General features: G+C 38.3%; 1 protein-coding gene across 1 annotated transcript; it reads right to left on the bottom strand.

Moving 5' to 3' along the window:
• Positions 1–581: 581 nt before the first annotated feature.
• lipf (lipase, gastric) lies at positions 582–18037 on the bottom strand. Its single transcript, XM_017705580.2, has 10 exons — positions 17842–18037; positions 16265–16375; positions 13120–13237; positions 6343–6541; positions 5647–5756; positions 4693–4829; positions 4420–4566; positions 3648–3719; positions 1903–1971; positions 582–1315 (listed from the first exon to the last, which is right to left on the bottom strand). Exons 2-10 carry the CDS (start codon positions 16364–16366, stop codon positions 1082–1084), a joined length of 1188 nt encoding a protein of 395 aa, XP_017561069.1. The 5' UTR covers positions 16367–16375; positions 17842–18037; the 3' UTR covers positions 582–1081.
• Positions 18038–18266: the final 229 nt, after the last annotated feature.

Here is an 18266-nt window from a genome sequence, read left to right as displayed (position 1 = left end):
TTCCGATAAACGGATGTATTGTTTAAAATTAATTATTAATTCATATATCTCAATATATACACACAGTTTCTAAACCACTAATCCTTCTGGGTCACATGGGGTGCTGGAGCCTATTCTAGCAGTCTTTGGGCAGAATGGAGGAAGCACCCAGGACAGGTCGGCAGGCCATCATAGGGCAGACACGTACAATCACACACACGTTCACACCTAGGGGCAATTTAACATATCCAATTGGCCTGACTGCATGTGGGAGGAAACCGGAGCATCCAGAGGAAGCCCACACAGACACAGAGAACTCCACTCAGAAAGGATCCTGGTCACCTGGCCGGGGAACCGAACCCAGGCCGTTCTTGCTGTGAGCGCCATTGTGCTGCCCCAATAGCTCAATAATACATTTAAAATAAATTAATAATTCATAATGATAACTATATTTTGTACATACTGCATATAGGAGTTTCTTTGCTTCATTTGCATATTTCTCTGCATTTCTGCCACACTTTGAATTAGTTGATGTTTACAACAATAATTTGCATAAAATCATTATTTAAATTAGCATGGTATTCAATTCAATTCACGTATTATCAGCTGTAATGTATCAGTGGATGTTTATTAGGTTTAAATCCACCGATTCCAAGAAGAAAGGCATGTCCTGGTCAGTGCACTCAGATCAAGCTAAACAAATGACAGAATGACAAAAAAAAAAAAATCACATTATTATGTTGCAATTAGAGGTTAAAATCCAGCAAATGCATGTAGAAGAAAATCTTCAGAAAGGTCCATCTGGTGGAGAGCTGGTGTAAGAAGTACAGAGATTAACCTTACTGACAAATGACTCATCAGAGTCAAAGACATGTACATTCACAAAGGCTTACATGTTAGCAGCACCATCACTAAACATATTGTGTTAGATGTCAAATAAAACTTAAAAAGAAGACATTCCTTGCAGCCCACAGAATGGAATGCAAACCTTTGTGCTGGTGTTTTAGAGTTAAAAGAAATCATCATCTAAAACCCTGAGAGATGTCAGGAAGCTTTTTAGCACTGTTGCTTAAAGCTGAAAGCTAAAAGGAAATGGAAACAGTCACATGTGCTCTCTCATGAGTTTGATCATTTTGTTGTACATCTCCTGAGGAGCATCCAAACCCCAGATGAAGTCCAAGTGCTCCCAGTGCTTGATGTGGTGATGGTACACCAGGTTAGGAATCTGTGTAAGCAGCACTGCAACGTCCTGTGGGTCTGCCAGAGTGTCCTGTCCTCCTGACCACAGTGCTGTGGGCACCTTCATGTCCTTCACGTTGTACTCAGGAGGGGTTGTCTAGCAGGGGAAAAGAGAAGTAAGCTTTATGACATGAATACTAAAAACCACTTAACAACACTAAAAAGAAAAACTTCATAAAATACATTTTAAGTCTAGAACCATAGAACCACCTGCTAAAAAAAAAAAAAAAAAAAAAAATCAGGTTTCAGAAATATAAATAAATCAAAGGTTTTCTATCCACATTGATTGTGCTTAAAATAACTGAATGGAAATGCAGAAGGTGAAATGTGGAAATTTTTACTGATAAAAAAAATGCAAGAAATGGCAATAAAAAACAGATTTCCAGAAGAAGTGTTGATGTAGTGAAAATGAAACTCTGAACTAAGAGCTAATAAAAGTTTGAATCCTTCTACTGAACATGCTGCGCACAATAAACAAGACTTCATATCTCCCACCAAATGGTGCAAGTATGTCATCTTCAGAACAGCAGCTAAGGGAAAAACCAACCAATTCGCATTTTCTTTTTCTGCAAGTTTGTCCCTAAATATCAGATATGTAAAAGCTAATGTAGTTTTAAGGTTAAGCTACAATATGTTATGAAGCTCTAATATGTGTGAACAAATCTATGGCATACTCTTCTTTACCTGGTTGTAATGAACAATATTTCCAGCTTTTCCATAGTTGTATGCCATCAGTTTCCCACTTTTCACAGCCTGTTAAACAGAATTTTACATAAATACTTTCATTCAATTTTACATAAATACTTTCAATATATTAATTCTTTACAATGCATGGAATTGTGATTTGTATTTACTGATTTACTGTTTTAAAACCCTCAAGAAGAGCTGCATGTAATTACTCCCAGTCTCTTAAAGTATATATAGGTCCTTTTAATTGTGTGAATCGAGTGAATGTGTTGGGAGAAAATTGCACAGTCCTGCCACTTCGGCCTCTCAAATGCTTCCATTAAAGCCACCAGGGAACCTAGATGCATGTTTTTGTGGGCACATAATATATATGTGCAATTTTGCCAGAGTCTCCTCTGTTGCAAACTGGCCAATCCTAATCTTGGGTCATGCACACATAAGCAGTACCCTCAACAATCACAAGGCTGATGTGGCTTCTCTCGCCCACACAGTTTTGACAAAACTCTATTCTCCTACAGTCTCCCTGTGTTTAAGTGGGAGAACATTACAGATGAAAAGCTAACAACTGAGCAATCATAAATGAGCTATCAAGCTTATTTCTGCCTGTTGTCACATCCATTTATTTATCTGGCTATGTCAGCGTTTCCTGGATGCATTTCCAACAGTAAGAACCAAAATCTGCATGATGGGTCTCATTCACCAATATGTTTTTTTCTTAAATTTGTTCTTACGAAAGGTCATAAAAAGTCTATGTCTAAGTGTGCATAGATTCTGTTCTTATCTAAGAAAACACTGGTGAATGTCACAATCTACATGAAAACAGTGTTTCAAGAACAAATTTCTTCTTAAGAACGGTTGGTGACTGAGGACCACTGTTTTTAACACGCCATGAACACAGCAACAACACCACCGGCAGATGTCAGTCTCCTTTTTTCGTTAGTTTGTAATCCTTTTTTCATTTAAACTTTGCTGAATGCTTATTGTAACACTCAATTTTAGAGTCACATTTAGAGTAACATTTTTACGATTTTACACTGCATTTCCTGGGACTTCAGCGAATATGTGAAATACTAGATGAGCATTGATGAACTGTGTACAAAAGAAGTGTGTACTATAGTATTTAAAACGATCCAACACAAGTTATATGCTTTCACAGTGATCAACAGTTCCTCTAACTGCCAAAACAGTGAGTTGAAAAATATTTACATCTCAAAATCTCCACAAACATCAACATGCGCATTAATTTTTCAACCCATCAAGACAAACTGAAAACTATTTCTGACAATCTTTTTAAATCACTGGGTGAAATAGTTAAAACCGTCACAGCAATCAAGTGGCATGGGAGACAAGTCTCCTCCACAGCCTTCAACCAGCAGAAATTTGAGAGGAGATGCTAAAGTGAAAATAACTAGTAAAAAAAACACATCAAAGGAATTGGGCACTGCCTCCGAGAAACACATGCAGGGTGCAGGCGGGAGAGAAGGATGTCGAGCACGTCCTGCCTGCAGCCGGTAGCATCATCCACGAGCTGCAGATGACAGCAGGCAGCAGCAGCTCTCTGCAATTTCACACACTGACATCTTACTGAGCCTGACGAACGCAACTGTCAAGGGCTCCTTCAAGAGTTCTTTTTAGAAGCGTCACTCATTTCTTCAGTGTCTAGGAAATTCATGTGTCGTATTTCCGAGGTGTTGAGGTGCAGAATGTGAATAAGAGACTGTGCTGCTGTGAGCTGCGGTTACCTGAGACCAGTGCACCATGTTCTGGACAGATGTTCCAGCTGGGCAGTGTGTTGTGTACACAGGCGTTCTGGTCTAATGGAGAAAGGAACAGACGTTAGATGTAGACAGGAAGGAGAGTGCTATAAGTAGATGATGGCATTTTTTACAATAAATAACAGTTACAGCTCAGTCATCTGTACATCTGCATTGGTCAGCTGTAGCAATTGGCAGATTTTAGTTCAAAACACATGATTAATAAATTAGCTGTTTGCCATTCTTATTCTGTGTCAGTTTTTGACATAAGTAAATGCTACTACTGATTTAATTGTCTTTTCTTGTTTTTTGAATGTAACAATTGTGGTACAAGCCTAAAGGGGCCACATTGGCTAATTAGCCACTTTGTTTCCTAGTTATGTTGGACTGGTAGCTAGGTCAAATTACCTGCGCCAGAACAAGTAGCTGACTGGAAGTTATCCCATTATACTACTATCTTGCTTGATGACTTTCTTCTTGTTCCTTATTACATTAGATAGAAAATACAAATCTTTGTACCGACTCTAAGCTTGCATTTTGTTTTTTAATTTGCCACCGTTTTGCTGGTGTACAGCATCTGTTTCAACTTATTAGTGAATGTCAGGAAATCTAAATCCTGTGATGTGTAATATATGAACAGTATTACATTTTTGCCATATTGCCCACCCTACATACATTTTTCACCCTGGAAATGGTAAATGATAAAATAGAATTCAAAGATATTCTAGCCTGGACAAAGACATCTAATAAAACAACATACCATGTTCAGGTTCTTCTCATCAAAGCCACACAGGAGGAAGAATATGTTTCCACACAACAGACTGATTGGCTTTTTAGAGCAAAATTCTGTGGCGAAAAACTTGATGAGTTCATTTTGGGGGAAAAAGTCTTTCCTTCCGAAGAGGTCCTGAAAATTGAGGAAACAAGTAGATGTTTACAATTCAAGCCTCACGAGACACGGATGAATGCAAGACATGTCCTGGCTCTTTATGTGTACATGCTATGGTGCATTTGTCAAACTGCTCATTCTCACCCAAATCAATGGTTCTGGGAAGACGCTCAGTTTGGTCATTGGACTGCTTGTGAAGGTTACTGTGGCTACAGGGGCCAGAGCGAAAAACATCTTGATTTTGCTAGCCAGCTGTGGCATTGCTGAAAATGCCATAAAGCCTACAAAAACACAAAGAAATCAGGTCATGCATTGATCATTTCACCCAACCATTCAACTCCAAGTATTGAAGTAACAATGTTTTGTAATATTTAAATAGCATTAAAATAAAAATAAAAATTTCTAATGAATTAATTCATTATAATTACAAATACAGCATACCTGTTGCAAAGAAAAACACAATATGTAACTAAATATTAAGCTCTAAATTATCAGTTTATTTTACTTTAACACAAATCAGAACTCATTACTAGCATTTACCAGCCAGTTTATCCTGCTGCAGAGGAGTTAAACAGGGCTGTGCAAAAATCAGGGACAACCTGAATACAATTCCAGTCAAAATGGCCATTAAGTACAAGTAAATAACTTTTCAGAAGAAAATTTAACATACAAAAATTTATTTACATATAAACAGGGTAAATTCAAAGGAAAATAAGTGAGTTTCCAAAACTGGAGTTTAAAAAATTATTACAAGATGCAAAAAAATGGGACACATAACTACTTGAGACCTTTTAGACTATCAAAACTGTCAGCATCAGATAAACAGTACTTAAAGCTTACATCATTGAAATAGATTATTTTTTCTAATGCAAATCTCCTAAAAAATGGAAGCAGTAACAGGACGCACTAAATACTGATAGATTTGCTGTTACATTTAATTGTTAAGGTTTCTGTGTAATACCTTGTTGTTAATGGCCATTTCGTCTGGAAAATAAATAAATGAAGCGCGGTCCCTGATTTTTGCACAGTACTGTACATTGGCTAGGCATATCATCAAATATTCTTCACAGTGTCATAAGTGAGATCATGCTACTTTACCAATAGTGGTTCCCTGAGAATGGCCAACATAGAAGATCTTCTCCTGTCCTGTGGTCTTTGTGATGAAGTTTATCACTGCTGGAAGGTCCTTCTTAGCCATTTCATCATGGCTGTCAAAAAGACACAAAACAGAGTAAGGGAAACGTTTGAGATAATTTCACATAAAATACTCTTCAGTTGACTAGTAAGAGTGAACAGAACTGGAAGAATTGGACTCATAATGCTGCAAAAGCTAAGAAGTTCTCTTAATGAATCTGTATTACTTTTGGAGTGAGGTTAGTTTTACCAGAGGAGATAATGTGTTTACGTAACTACTGTCAATATCTGTCCAGCACAAATCTGCAAAGTCTATTTTTTTACAGTCTGACAAATAATAATGAACTTCTGTAGTCTGCTAAACCCAGAGCTCTATCAGTTATAGTAGTCCTGTTCAAATTGGCTTCAGGAGACAGGATTGCAGCACTGTGGGTCACATAACACTGCCATGAATATCCAGGCTATGAAATTTCATTCTATTCTGTGATGATCTGGGTAAATTATACAGATTATAGGTTTTCCTATACAAATCAGCCAGTCAAAACTCATTTGTAGATACTCATTACAAAATGTTTCCTGGTTAAAGTAATCCAGCATCAATGGTGCCGAAGTGTCATCTTACAAAAATGAACTCCAAAAGACAGTAAAATGGAAACTAACCTAAACTCCCAGTATTGATTTTGATCAGGAGTGAGGATAACATGTTTTCTTGACCAGGTGTTCCCTCGGCTGTTACCCAGCCAAACGTCAAAGCCTGCATCAGCCAGGACGAAGCCAAGGCTGGTATTGGGGGGGTTGGTCACCCAGTTACTCCCAGCAGCCAGAAGACCATGCTGGAGGAACACCACAGGCTTCGGAACTACCACAAACAGAAATCACCAAAAAATATATATATTATTTTTTCCTTTATTTTATCATGTCCATGTATGTCCAAAGGCAAGTGTCCCTGTTAATCTGACTTTGTGTGCAAATAAAATATCAATCAGAAAAGAAAAAAAAAAAAAAAACATACATGAGTTCAAACAGTCTCAACACCACTACATCATTATGCTCTTATTCTAGAGTGTGACTCAAAAAGGCACACAGCTAAGACAGGTAAAAAGTCTGAGATAAGGGTTCACATACAACACTCTTCAGTTGACTAAGCACAACTGGAAGAAATATACTCATAATGCTGCACAAGCCCAACTGATTTCAACTGCAGCCAGAAGGGGGAGTGTCTGCACCAGTTTTAGGCTGAAAACACGTTTCCCCCCACTGCAATTTTGCGTTTTCTTTTTTGGGAGCTTTATCGCTGATCTCCGTCAGAAACAGGATGTGAGCTGGTCCTCTCGGGAGCACAAACAGGGCCCGGGCTGATAGGATTGTTTTACTTCATACCAGCCATTCTTTCTGCTCCATCCCCCACCCTTATCCCGCAAACCCCAACTTAGAGCTAGAACCTGGAGAGCGGGGCTGAGGTTTTACACTTTACATAACTGCTTGCTAATCCCAGAGGAGAAAAAGAAAGTGTGTTGCACAAGATTTAGCCACAGTGCACATTGGGAAGTGGTGAAAAACTGCTGATTCAAACGGATGAATTTTGGCAGCAATCACTACTTTTAGGGAAAAAAAAAAAAAATCAAGATACTAAAAAGAAATTTTGAACTCAAAATGAATCCTCAAACTGGAAATGGACCAACCTGAAGCACATGTGCCTTGACTGTTGTGTTGAGAGCTGTAGAATGCCAATTTCCTGTATTTAATATTGGACTAATAAAGTAAGCAGTGATTCACCACTCAACATCCTTTTGGTTTAGGTTTAGTATTAATTTTCTGTGAGAAATTGGCTCTGAAGCATTTCTGTAGAGTGCCTACCAGAGTTTGCCCACTATTTTTGCTTCTAATCACAGGCCGATCCAAACATTACATTACAGATTACGTTATAGGTAACTATCACATTGTATAGAATTGTACTGTTTGTTACTAGCATGTTAGCTTGCAGCTACTGTAGTACTGTAGCGTATTGTACTGTACATTATAGGACACTATAAAGCATAGCCTTTATTTCAAATAGTGTTTAATGCTCTAATAAAATGAAAATGGAAACATTAACATTAACTGTTTCAAAAAGTGTTTCAAGACACCACTCATTTGTATTTTAATTGTTACACCCCTCAACACTACATTAGATCACTGCACATTATGATACTGAACAGAAATATATGGTCAAATTTCAACATCTATCATCTTGAAACACATATGCCTGAGGTAACCTTAATGGTCGTGTTTACTTTATGAAGAACCCTAACTCTAATGATAGTGAACCCTCTCTCTTCCACAGATATTTTAGAGTAAGTTCGTTCAGGTGCTGTGGTGTTCCTCTGAGGCATGCTGCACCATATCCCGTGTGGCTTGGAGAAATGGGACAGCAGGAAATGAGATGCGTCTCCAGTGGCACTGCTGAGCTTCAACGCTTATCGCGCTGAATACACTCGACGCCACGACAACCAGCACAAACTATCAACTGACACAAACAGCTTGATGAGCTCTTTACTTATTTATCATGAATAAGAATTAATTATTAGTGGTTACCAGCCGGTTTACCCCACAGACACAAATCCCGCAAGCCTCACTAATATACAGAACTCTCACACACACACACCCTGCCTGCATAACTAAAGATGAACTAAAGTCAATATTACTACTCATTCTCAGTTATATAAACTCATTTCCAATAAACTGAAATACATAGCCTATAGTTTCTCATTTGATCTTTCCTAATTAAAGGAGAAAGTCAGGGATTCTCATAGCCTAGACCCTGAAATCCTCCAGCAGAGGGATTTGTGTCAGTGAAATCATTGTAAATAGCTTGAGACACTGTGTTAGTGTAGCGAGAAGAGATATATACAGCTGCTGAATTGGATTTTCCACTCCAGCGCTCTCCCCCCGGTGAAATTACTATATGCACATGAGTTTTAGGAATCAATTTGCTCATTAATGAAATATAGAGGACATAAATGATGAAGCTAACACTGTACCACTTCCACAAGCAATATTTTACTAGACTGTAGACACAGAGCTAGACTAATGAACATATCCTCCTTGTGTGTAATGCATAATTCAGCTCCACTGAAAACGAAAACCGTTAAATACTATCAAATCAAAATCACAACAGCATCACTCAGAAAAATGAAACAATAAAAAATATAATGCTATCAAGAATGATCATAGGAGCTCACTTTTTATGTTTGTAAACAAGTCTAAGCTGCACAGGAAAAAAAGCATTTGCAAATGAATAAAAGATCAACACAATTATAACCAAAAATGAATAAATATACAGTAGCCCCAAAATGTATTTGGACATTTGTGCCATACTTAAAAATGTATTAGATTCACTGTGTTAGAAAATGTCAAACCAAGTAGCATTTAATTGGTTGTACATTGTACTTTTTTGTGTGTAACAAGTCTGTCATGATGATCAAATTTTAGTCTGTTCTGATTATTAAATGCAATATAAATAGTTGCAATTAACAATTTGTGTGTTTTTGTTCACTGCGTATATCTATTGCAGTACAGGCCCGAAGTAGCTGATTATCTGTCTTAATGTGTAGCTGTCGATATGTAGCAGCTCCCGAGTGACTGAAGCTCAAAAAAATAATCACTCACCGCTGCCTTCCAAATGTGTTACTAGCAAACATAAGACAGACAAGCATTACTCACCACTTTTTAAATGTGTTATTAACCATCAAACAAACAAACACTACTCACCACTGCTTTTTAAATGTGTTATCAACCATCAAATAAACAAAGACTACTCACCACTGCTTTTTAAATGTGTTATTAACCATCAAACAAACAAACACTACTCACCACTGCTTTTTAAATGTGTTATCAACCATCAAATAAACAAAGACTACTCACCACTGCTTTTTAAATGTGTTATCAACCATCAAATAAACAAAGACTACTCACCACTGCTTTTTAAATGTGTTATCAACCAACAAATAAACAAAGACTACTCACCACTGCTTTTTAAATGTGTTATCAACCATCAAATAAACAAACCTTACTCACTGCTGACTTCTAAGGATAACATCAGATAAAGACGCATTATCCACCACTGCCTTCTAAGGATGCTGTAGTACCACTTTTGTTGTTTTAATAAGACCCACAATGCATTTTCTGTTTTCTTTTGTTTACACATATCTCACTCAACCCAATGAACAAAAGCACATCCGTTTCATTGTGTTTGCTGCTTCAAAAATACATGATAATGAGAGCTAACAAATGTGGAAAGTAACCATGGTCAGCTCAAATAACTGCAATCAGGGGATTTCATAACTGTGATGCGGTTTTGGGAGAGATGCTTATGAGAATTCTGTGCTGATGCTGATATGTACAATGTTTTTGTGTATGTTTATATATTTAAAGATCTATATCTAAAATGCTGTTATACACTTCAAAATCCCACTAGTGAGCACAAGCTCACTGACACATCTGTAAGAAAAACAGACTTTCATGTTTTGATCTCTGTACTTTACAGTAACCTTATGGCAGTCTAGCTGGAATTCTTCTCCAGGCTTTCACAACACAAAAAGTCTACCATCAGTCTAATGAGCTGAAAAATGTTTGCTACAATAAATATCATTATGTTAAACCTTTGAATTAACCTAAAGAACATCATTAAAGTTTATCAAAGACTAAATGATTAAAGTGTCTCAATACGTTTTGCAGCCACTGTATATTATTACAGTCTACATGTGTTTTGTGGATTTGGAGAAGGCTTAGGACTGGGTTCCCGAGATATCTTTTGGGAGGTCCTCCGGGAGTATGGGGTACCGGGGCTACTACTCTGGGCCATTCGATCTCTGTACTCCCAGAGTGAGAGCTGTGTTTGTATAATCAGCATTAAGTCGGACCCTTTCAGTATAGGCGTTGGGCTCCGGCAGGGTGCCTTGTCTCCACTCCTGTTTGTGATATTCATGGACAGGGTGTCAAGACATAGCCAAGGTCAGGAGGGCATTATGTGTGGAGGCTGGAGGGTGGCATCTCTGCTGTTTGCAGACAATGTTGTTCTTTTGGCTGATTCACATGGTACCTCCAGCGCTCACTGGAACGGTTTGTAGCTGAGTGTGAAGCGGTTGGTATGCGGATCAGCACCTCCAAATCTGAGTCCATGATCTTAGCCCAGAAAAGGATGGCATGGCCACTCCAGGTAAGGGGAAAGAACTTGCCCCAGGTGGAGGAGTTTAAGTATCTCGGGGTCTTCCTCACGAGTGATGGGAAGAGGGATTGTGAGATCGGCCGCAGGCTGGGACAGGCGGCAGCAATAATGCGGTCACTGTACCGGACTGTAGTGGTGAAGAGGGAGCTGAGCCATAAGGCAAAGCTATCTGTTTACCGGTTGGTCTACATCCTGACCCTCACCTATGGTCATGAGCTGTAGGTAATGACCAAAAGAATGAGAACACGAACAAAAGCGGTGGAAATTAGTTTTCTTCGCAGGGTGGTGGGGTACAAACTATTTAATAGAGTGAGGCGCTCGGCCATCTGGGAGGAGCCCGGAGTAGAACCACTACTCCACCGCATTGAGAGGAGCCAGCTGAGGTGGTTCGGCATCTGATTCGGATGCCCCCTGGACGTCTGCCAGTGGGGGTTTACCAGGCACGGCCTACCAGGATAAGGCCGCAGGGTCGTCCTAGGACCCACTGGAGGGATTACATCTCCAAGTTGGCCTGGGAGCAGCTTGGGGTCCCTGGGAATGAGCTGGAGGAAGTTGCAGGGGACAGGATCATATGGGATTCTCTGCTCCCCCAACTGCTACCGCGACCCTATCTGGATTAAGCGGTGAATGACGATGATGATGTATATTATTACTGCTGAAATTATGTACATGTCTAAATCAAATAAATTCAGTGCATTACTTTTGGTCAGTGTGGAAGTGCCTGAACATTAACCATCAGCCAAAATCCGGTATTTCCACAAAGAGGTCTAAATCTGAAAAAAATTCTATCATGTAGTAAATCATCTATACGCAATACAGAGGTGGAATGTGTGGTTAAAATTTACAGAACTAAAAAAAGGTCCCTTAAAACCAAGGTCAGGCGTGGGCTGGAACTCATGCTCGACATTGGTTTTATAATAGCAGAAGAAGTCCTCCCCTGCACACACAAGGGTGACTAATGCAAAAACCCTTCTCTATTTTTCGTCACGGGGGTATAACTGTTTCAACAGGGAGGATGGATGAGAATGTGACAACATGATGTCTCTTTTATGTTGCAACCTCTGCGCTTTTACAGAGGAAGCATGTAAGTATAACCCTTGCCACAGTGTGCAAGTGTGAGAAACACTGAAGCTTCTTCTTCTAGGACTAAGACATTCCTCTTTTCCACTGACTACCTCAGAGCAGTGTAGCTCACATGTTAAAATATTCATGCTGAGGTCTGATCAAGTCTGTCCTAAAGGCCAGAGCAGATTCCAGTGTTCTCCAACAAACACCTACAAGCCCAAAGGTTAGGTTGGTGTGCCATTCAATCAACTCCAGTTCATTCTGTTCTTGAATGCTCTATTAACTCATACTGTTCAAGAATGTCCCTCTCCATTCACACTGTTCTAGAATGACCTCATCTATGCACACTGTTCAAGAATTTTCTGCCTCCCTTCATATGGTTCTAGAATGTCCTCAACCATTCACATTGTTCTAGAATGTCCTCCTCCATGCATACTGTTCAATGATGATCTCTCCAATTTAAAATGTGCTAGAATGTTTTCCCACATCCATACTGTTCTAACATGTTCCCCACCACTTACTTTTTGTTTCTCAGGTCTTATTCTGGAACAGTAGAAAGTCAAATGCAGATCAAGAACAGTGTGTCATTGTGCTCTGGGTTTAATAATGTGGGTTTTTTTTTTGGAAATTCAGATATTTTTATTGATTTGGTTTAATTTAATATATTGGGATAAAAATAAACATAAATGCAAAATGTGCCATAGCCATTGCACAATCCACACTTTAGATTTATTTTTATTTTTCCCAATTACTGTTACATTCCAGTAAATATAAATAAATAATAATTTTAAAAAAGAGTTTTGCATTAAACTGTGCACACATTAAAGTGTTCTGTGTAGAGGTCTATCATTTGATCAGGAGCATCTACATTTTTTAACTCGTTTTAGAAATCACTGCTTTAAATGCAGTGGACTTCTGAAGCTACTGGCTAATTTGTGCTGATGCTTGACATGATCTGTGGGGGAGCCTGACAATGCACCCCTTATAGGTTTACAAGATGTAATACTGACTTTTAGGCAGTTTCTGTAAGTATCCTACTTATTTGCTTTATTTAAAGCTATAAATACATTAAAATATTTGACAAACAAACAAAGAGAAAACTCAAATTTGATTTCTGATCCTAGCTGACAGCCCTGCTTATTACTGTATCTTTCCTCCACTCTCACCTTGCCAGGCCTTGTTTTTGATGCCATGTGGGATTCTGTTGACGCTCAAGATGTAACCGTCTTGCGTGACCACCTCAAATTCTTCTGCTGGATAACCCCAGTGCCTGATGAGCTCACTCTGTTACACATAGACACAGCAATGCAAATAGGAGCAAAGTCCAAGGCAGTATATATAGTTTGACAAATCAGCACAATACTAATGGAAACAGCATGTTTGTATGTCTGTACAAAAAAAAAATAAAAAGGATACTGAAACAGTTCAAAATGTACTGCTTTCTGTCTTAAGTGGTATGAATAATGATACTGTTATTACCCTATAGTTACAAAGAATAAACAAGTTTGTCACCCAGGCGTGTAAGCAGTGCTAACAGCGACCTTGTGCACTACACTGCTCTTTATCTCAGTTGCCCACTTTATCTCAACAAGCCCACACATGTAAAACACTACTTTAAAAAATGAAACAGTAAAATAATGAGTATGTAGACAGACAAATTAGCACATAGGCTACAGTGTAAATAGATGGTTGAGAAAATTAACAGTCATGTACTAAAAGCCGTACAGAATCAGAATTACAAATGATGTAACAGAGCAATAAAACACAGCACATAACACTGTGTAAATTACCACACATTAATGACCTTTAAACCACGAGTGATAAGACCGTCCTTTCTGCGAAAATAAACATCACATGTGCTCTGAGGTGGCAGGCCTGGACATCACTGACTCAAACAGACTACAGTGTTTCACTTGAGATGAATGATTTTAAATTGAGACAAATTAATTTTTCATAGATAATTTGATTCATCATGCTGAAACTGTTGAAAGTGCTACACAATTTGAGAGATGTACTACTCCATTTAGTGAACTGCATCACTCCTAATATACATATGCAGGGCTGTCACTACCACATTGATAATAAAGTAATCTACCCGTTATTTTGACAATTAATCAAGTAATCTGTTTTTTAAGGCCAAACAATAAATACTGGCTAATTAAACAATAACACACTATGCAGAGTCATTTAAAAACTATTAAAAATAATTTACTTGAAAATATGCCAAGCAAAAGAGAACGCATAAAAATGAGTCTGTCAGCAACTGTTTCTTACTGTAAGAAAGACAAGCAGTAGAATTTAAAATCATGCATTATCAGAATTTTACCAAATTCTATTGAAATGGGAATTCCACCAATTTTACAAAATGTTAATTAAAGAGTGGTTTGATGTGAAATGCTCCATTCAAGAGAAAGTACTGTTCACAGTGAAGATGATAGGAACCAGATGTCTGAAGGGCTCATTGCTCATTTATAGATGTACAATGTGTGAGTGAAAATGAGATGCAAATCGCTAAGCTAATTCGTCAAGAAAATAAGTTTCAATTATTTTTTCAAATCAAGTAATCATGACAGGTCTACACTTCTGTGGCTAATAACAGTAGACTGCACAATAGCACAACAGAACAAGACAAGATTCACCATGGACAGAAAACATTATGATGGTAACGTCTGCACAAAAAAGATTAGCAATTTGTGACTTTGGGAACACAATGATTTCTGTTGTCTGGAGTCAACCTTTCCCCCTTCTCTAGATATGAAATACATTCTAAGCTGGAACTTCAAAGAAATTGTGTGAGCGTGTTGGTTCCAGGCCTGCCATGCAATCTCCTCATGCATAATTAAAGGCACCGCAATTTCCCACTCCCCCCGAGGCCTGCAGTCTGCACACTCTCCATCAGGCCACTTAAGGATAAACTCACTGCTGGCTCAACATCATATTAAAGAGGTTTAGGACAGGGGAAGCGATGCACTGTTCTCCCTCTCTCTGTCCCTCACTGCCTCTTTCTAATCCTAAGCATGAAAAATGGCCATGCTGAGAAGAAAAACCACATCTTCAGCACTTGAGCTACCCTGAAAGCAGGAACAATGACCTTGACAAAATTCACAGTTTAGGATATTGTAATGCAGCTGGCCTCTTTCTGTTACTGAGAAGCCCTTTGATATATAAGCCAACAGCCTTATCTAATTTGGTTTCCCTGATTACATATAAATTGATTGCTGAACTGTGCAAATATTTAAACACTGACGGTGGGTTACACAGTGGTTTCAGAAGCAGAACAATACTTTGCTAGTTTGCTAGACCATGTTTAAACATACAGTGTACCACAGTGTGTAAATGAAATATACACACTAATGAAATATATATACTATCCTGTGCGGCATTCTCTATTAAAGGAGAATTTCACAGATTTCTTCTTCTGCATAATTCTGCACAGAACTTCTGCATAATTCAATGTTTAATGCGTAAACAACGTTATTAAGAGTGGATTGACATATATCTTTTCTAGACTTACTAAGTTCACTGTGGTGGTGACAAGAACCGGATGACTGAGAAGTTTAATTCCTCTACAGTCCTTCTTACAGAAGGTTATTAAAGAAAATCTCATTTTTCACCATAATTAAAGTGAGATATAAAAGGATCACTGGTGGCTTTGGATATTAAATGAAAAGGCTACATTTGTGTGGCCCCAGGTTTCTCTTCATTGAACCATTTCACATCAAAACACTCTGAACGAACTTTGGTTACATCTCAAACACTGGTGGAATTCTCCTTCAAATACAAATCACATACATACAGAGGCACAAAGAAATAAGTTCAAAAGATACAGTCTATCCACTGAAGATAACACTGTACTGATCCTCTTTTGAAGAGTAAGCTTGTAGTTCTGACAGGCACTCACACTGTCTTGTAAAGCTGGTAGATCACACACACAGCATGATAACAGTTCTAATGCTAACAGAGAGCATCTTTGTCTTTTTCAGGGCTGTTGCATAATCTAAAGCCTAGATCAATGAGGCAATGAACAAAAGGTGGCCTAAGATATATTTAGAGCTCATGAGAAAGTCCACTTCCTTGGAGATCACATGCAAAAATAGGAAGTGAAAATAATATTCCACATAACCTAAAAGTGCAAAGTTCACAGCATGTCACATAAATGTTGAGACATGCCTACTTTAAAGACTTGGTGATGCCCACAGCATATTGAGTTAAATGTGAGATCAATAACCGTAGATTATAAAAAGACTAAAACTTGACAGTAGTCTGTAAACATCTGGAGTGTGTCACACTGACAATATTCACTCTACTTACTATGTTCATATTAACTTCAGGGTCCAGCCCTTTCTCCTTGAACAGCCTGCCATGGACCAGTCCAGGTGCAAGCAGCCCCAAAAATATCAGCAGCCACATCATCTGTGTGAACTGTTTAGGAAACAGTGGTCATGAAAACAGAGCACATATGCATCCCTGAAACCAAATGTATTTTTTAATCAACAGCCTACGTCTGTACATATTTCTCCATGAGGTATCAAATGAAGCCAGTGGAGATGGTTAAAACACATACTTGCAATGGCATTTTGTTCATTCCCATTTGGTCCCCAGGTCAAACATAACTTGTTCTACTACGCATACGCATCACCAGTATAGCATAGTAACTTAGTTTTTAATGAAACATTGATTGTGTTTTTAATGTTAATTTAGCCTTGCTTGCTCACTGAACATGGGATTTAGGCTAACACAGTATCCTACCTAGGTTTTAGTGCCAGTTAGCATTTTCTGATAAGTTGATTTAGGCTATCAAAAGATCCTAGCTATATTATTAATACACACTCAGAAAAAAATGAAATAACTGGCTTGTTTGACAGACTTGTACCTGCAACTGTTTTTTCATAAAATGGAAAAGAAATGAGTAAAAAAAGTACATTTAAGTGAATGACTCTTTATATTGATCTGAAGAGAATTTCTTTCTCTATGCTGAGGTAACAAAGTCTGTGAATACTGACTCTACTCTATTTGACTGAATAGAAATGTGTAGCAAAATTTCAAGACTTCAGTTCCTACAATTTATTTTTTGAGTGCAGCGTGCATTTTCTGATAAAGTGAATCAGGCTATCTAAATACACTATCTGTGCTTTTATTGCTGGTACCGTTCTCTAATAAGCTGGTTTAGGTCATCAAAATGTCCTAGCTATTGTTTTAATCATGGCAGCATTTTCTGATAAGATGACTAAGGCTATCAAATTATCCTCCATACAGATTTATGTAGGGAGCTACTTTTAAACATGCACTACGGAACTTTTCGACAACGTAGGACAATCTTTGAAAACAGGTTATAGTCATTTGATCAGGTGAACGTTTACGGAAGTTGCAGAGTCAAAAATAATTAATTAAACCCAATACAGCACTCGCAGAACCACAGGGTAGAGTTTTAAAATCAGAAAACAGCAAACGCTAGGTTAGCCAGTCTGAACTGCAGGTGGACAATTAAAGGTTTATATTCGGAAAGCAGTAACTAACCTAACCTTACCTAACTGCTAGGTTATATACAAGTTGGTGAAGCGTTCTCAGTTCAGTTCTCCACGATCTGTCGTAGTTTAATGTTATCGAATGACATAGTTAAATGTGATTAGTTTCACTAACATCAAATTAACAGTTACAGTGAATTAGACTTCACTGCCCTCATTTTAAAGTTAATAACCTTATAGCGCTGAAGCTACACTAACTTATCACCCAGTAGTGCTAAGCTAACAGCCACGGACCTTAATTCAGACCTCATTCTCTGATTATCCGGCTAGAGTACAAGTATAGATCGTGTTTCTGACATTTAACCTGAAACAACTTAAACTGTGAAACAAAGAGCAAAACAGTTGAAGGAGCACTGCACTCACGTTCGCCTGCCGTTGACAACCCGCTTAGCAAGAAAAAGTCCTCCGAGCCTGTGGCACGTTATGTCACTCGCCCGTCTCGCCCACAGCTGTTCACAGCCGAAGCAGTGGGAGGACACAAATACCGGGAGAAAGGAGTGGGGTAATGAAAACAGGAGGGGGTAATAAAGATGTGATCACACCACTTTCAACGGTGGTTATTATGATGATGAGCACGTGATGGAGCACGCCCACCGAATCCTATCAAGCGGTGCTGCTAGTTTCGCCCATTTTAAAATGTTTTGGCAACAGTTTCAGACTTCTTACTATATTTAAATGTGACTAAATGATGTAAGGCATTCACAGTCGTGAAGAACATGATATATGTCAAATAAATAAATAAATAAAATCCGTTTAAAATCTAGTTCTGTGCTATGTTATTTTTTTAT

The sequence above is a fragment of the Pygocentrus nattereri genome, chromosome 13 (genome assembly GCF_015220715.1).
Source record: "Pygocentrus nattereri isolate fPygNat1 chromosome 13, fPygNat1.pri, whole genome shotgun sequence".
Lineage (NCBI taxonomy): Eukaryota > Metazoa > Chordata > Actinopteri > Characiformes > Serrasalmidae > Pygocentrus > Pygocentrus nattereri.
This window is presented reverse-complemented; position numbering and strand designations above follow the sequence as displayed.